Source organism: Tyto alba, unplaced genomic scaffold (assembly GCF_018691265.1).
Source record: "Tyto alba isolate M040663 unplaced genomic scaffold, T.alba_DEE_v4.0 Super-Scaffold_43, whole genome shotgun sequence".
Lineage (NCBI taxonomy): Eukaryota > Metazoa > Chordata > Aves > Strigiformes > Tytonidae > Tyto > Tyto alba.
In genome coordinates this window covers 116,016-118,819 of record NW_024881319.1, presented here as the reverse complement: position 1 = coordinate 118,819, position 2,804 = coordinate 116,016, and the positions used below count along the sequence as shown (strand labels likewise).

General features: G+C 62.3%; 1 protein-coding gene across 5 annotated transcripts; it reads left to right on the top strand.

The window, feature by feature from the left end:
• The first annotated feature begins 588 nt into the window (after window positions 1-588).
• On the top strand, window positions 589-2,804 carry LOC122154674 (translation initiation factor IF-2-like). 5 transcript variants are annotated; one of them, XM_042805027.1, is made up of 6 exons: window positions 589-702; window positions 1,363-1,419; window positions 1,617-1,688; window positions 1,781-1,866; window positions 2,254-2,366; window positions 2,483-2,804. In XM_042805027.1, exons 1-6 carry the CDS (start codon window positions 658-660, stop codon window positions 2,749-2,751), a joined length of 642 nt encoding a protein of 213 aa, XP_042660961.1. In that variant the 5' UTR covers window positions 589-657; the 3' UTR covers window positions 2,752-2,804. The 5 variants fall into 5 exon arrangements, with proteins under 5 accessions (XP_042660961.1, XP_042660963.1, XP_042660964.1 ...); XM_042805029.1 differs by lacking the exon at window positions 1,781-1,866 and having other exon boundaries at window positions 2,254-2,353; XM_042805030.1 differs by lacking the exon at window positions 1,781-1,866.

The window sequence follows — 2,804 nt, the reverse complement described above, 5'->3', positions numbered from 1 at the left end:
GAAATGGAAAAGTGAAAACTTCATCTTTGCCCTAAACCCAAAGTGACCCATTAGCCCTGGTTAGTGCCTGGTTAGTGCCAAAGGGGGCTCCAGCCTGGAAGCTGACTCCGGGAGGGCATCTTGCACTTGCCTCGAGACTGAAATCCCTCGCTCCATCAGCATCATCCTGAGCTGTTGGTAACAGCACCCGAGGAGGTCAGAAATCCCTTGCCTGCGGTTTCCTCCTCTTCGGGGGGACTGGGAGCTCCTCGCTGCCCCTGTGACAGTGCCCGGAAAGCAGGGCAGAGCTGTGGGCTCAGCCCCGGGTGGGACTGTGTCCCAGCCCTTGGACGGAGCTGCCCGAGGGGACGTGTTCCCCTCTCCGGGAGGGCAGCTCCCCCGCCTGCGCTCCAGCGGCTCTCCACGAGCGCCCTGAGAGACGTTCCCACGCAGCCTCGGCCCGGCTGTGAGGTCACAGTGGGGCTGTGAGGTCACAGAGCCCTGTCATGTCACGACGGCCACAAATACGGATTGCTCAGCCCCCGGACCCCACTGCAGCACCAGCAGCGGCAGCGGCAGCAGCGGCAGCAGCGGCAGCAGCAGCAGCACGGTGCAAGCACAGGGCCATGGTCCCCACCCACCGCCTCCTCCTCATCCTCCTGCTCCTGGTGGCCCTGCATGCCAGGGCTGCCGGGACGGCTCTGTGGAAAGCGTGGGGAACAGGTAAGTGGGGGACGGCTCGTGCAGCCTTTCACGGGCCAGAGGGCTCTTCTCCCCAGGAAGCGTGGAGGATGACTTTCTCCCTCCGGTGCTTTAGCACCGGCTTCCTCTCTCTGTGTGTGAGCTCTCCCGGTCAGAAAGCCCCGAGGGGCCGTATGTTGGTCCATCTGCTCCTAGAGGTGCTGCACATGGCCTGGAAGGAGCAGCTACCTTTTAACTTTTTCTTTCCGTGTGAAATGCAAGTTGCTCGTTCTGCGGCCGACGCGCAGACGTGCAGAAGAGCAGAGAGGGAAAGGGTCGGGCTGAGTGCCGTGCCCCAGGGCGCTTTCCCTTGCGAAGCTCTTTGCGCGGCCCCTGGGAGCCTGAGCTGCTCCCTCCCGGTGCCGCTGCCAAGCCAGTGGGCTTCTTGGCGCTGACTTCAGAGCTGGTGCGAGCTCCAGGGAGTCCTTTCTCCCAGCGGCTCCACGCGTGGTTCATTTTGTCCCAGCGTGGTGCCACTGCAGGCACACGGTAACTCTTTGCACCAAGCTCCTGAGCGGAGGGGAGAGAGGAGTGCCGTGGAGTAATCCCGTCTTTGCCCGGCGCTCCTGAGCTGCCACTCCGATCTGAGGAAGTATCCTGGACTGTGTCACCGGAGCCGTTCTGTCCTGTGCTTCTTTGCAGAAGGTGATGCAGCTTTGCAGCTGGGTTCCGGGTCGGCGACTGCGGGAGATGGCACGGGTACGTCCTGGCTTTTCCCTCCCCTTCAGAGCTGCCCACTCACAGCCCAAAGGTCAGCCGGCCGGGCGCCTCTGCAGGTGGGAGGACGGAGACCTGCCCGTGGGTGCCCTCTCCTTGCGTGACCCCCTCACCGCTCCTGCGATTCGCGTCTGCCAGTGTAGATGACGGGAGCTTCTCTGGGTGATTAATAATTACAGGTGTTCCCGACGGGAGGACTTTTCCAGCTCCTCGGCTGGATCCGGCGCAAGAGTCTGGCTGGCATCCCAGGGGTGAGTATTCTGTCCTCTGCTCACCTCACAGGCTGTGCACTGGTTTTCTGCAATTTATTCATGTGGAATCGTACCAAATACGTTCTGTTAAGCTCCTCCAAGAGCTGAAGGAGGAAAAAACTCCGGGAGCCATCAGAAGTCATTTAGCAAATACTAGAGGAGCTGGAGAGAACACAGGGTGGGTATACTTCGCTCTGCCTTAGCCGTGAGATTCGTCAACTGGAGCTCTTAGATCCGTGTCCAGACACGCCGTCGCCTGCCCAGCAGGCAGGGGTCGAGCAGAGCCTCGCAGCAGCGATGCTGGGTCTCACGCCTTGCAGGCGCTGGCGAGCCACAGAGATGGGGCAGAGCCTCTGCTGCCAGTTGTGGCTCAAGCCAAGTGCCAAGGGCAGCTGGTGCCCCCGTTTTACCATCACGGCTCACAGCTGGCTTGTGCAGATGTCGGCAGGCAGATTTATTTATCTAAACCTTACCGATGTCTTTGAGAAGCGTTGCCTCCTGGAGGTGCCACCGCCCTGATGGGGAACGGTTCCACCTGACCCAGCTGTCCCATTTCTTTTTCAAGAGACCGACGCAGTGGCTGTGCAGGAGTCGGCGTTTCCAGGAGGAAGCAGTGGCTCACTGCCCGCCTCTGCCTCAGCAAGGGAGGCGATGCAAGCAGCGGAGTAAGAGCAAAGAGTCAGTGATTTTCCCCCCACTGCTCCCTTGCATGGCTGCTCGTGGGCCGTGCTCTGGAGAGGAGTCCCTGTGTCCATCCTGCAGCCGAGTGCCTCAGCGTCCTCCTCTCTCCACAGACATGCCCCTGCACCTTGGGGACACCGGCTGGAAACCGGCGGGTACCCCTTGCGCCCGGTCAGCCCCACCAGCCACCCCGGCATCCCTGACAGCTGGGACCAACACCAGCAGCCGCAGCCCCCGCCTGAAACACCGGCACGTCCACCCTCCATGGCCCCCACTGCCCCTGGTTCCCCCAGCCCAGGCCCCATCTGAAAAGGCACCCCTAACTCCCGAGCCCGCTGGTCCGGCCCTCTGCCAAGGGCTGGAGGCGGCCCCGCCAGGGTAGGGGTTGAAGGTGGGGAGACAGAGCCCCCCACCCACAGCTTCGGGGGGCAGCCC

Bases quoted from the DNA above. Each gene is read 5' to 3' on its own strand.
- LOC122154674 (XM_042805026.1), top strand. From the start codon at position 606: ATGGTCCCCACCCACCGCCTCCTCCTCATCCTCCTGCTCCTGGTGGCC. The intron at 703-1,362 runs GTAAGTGGGGGA...GCTTCTTTGCAG, and splicing joins GTGGAAAGCGTGGGGAACAG to AAGGTGATGCAGCTTTGCAG. The intron at 1,497-1,616 runs GTGGGAGGACGG...TAATAATTACAG, and splicing joins CCGGCCGGGCGCCTCTGCAG to GTGTTCCCGACGGGAGGACT.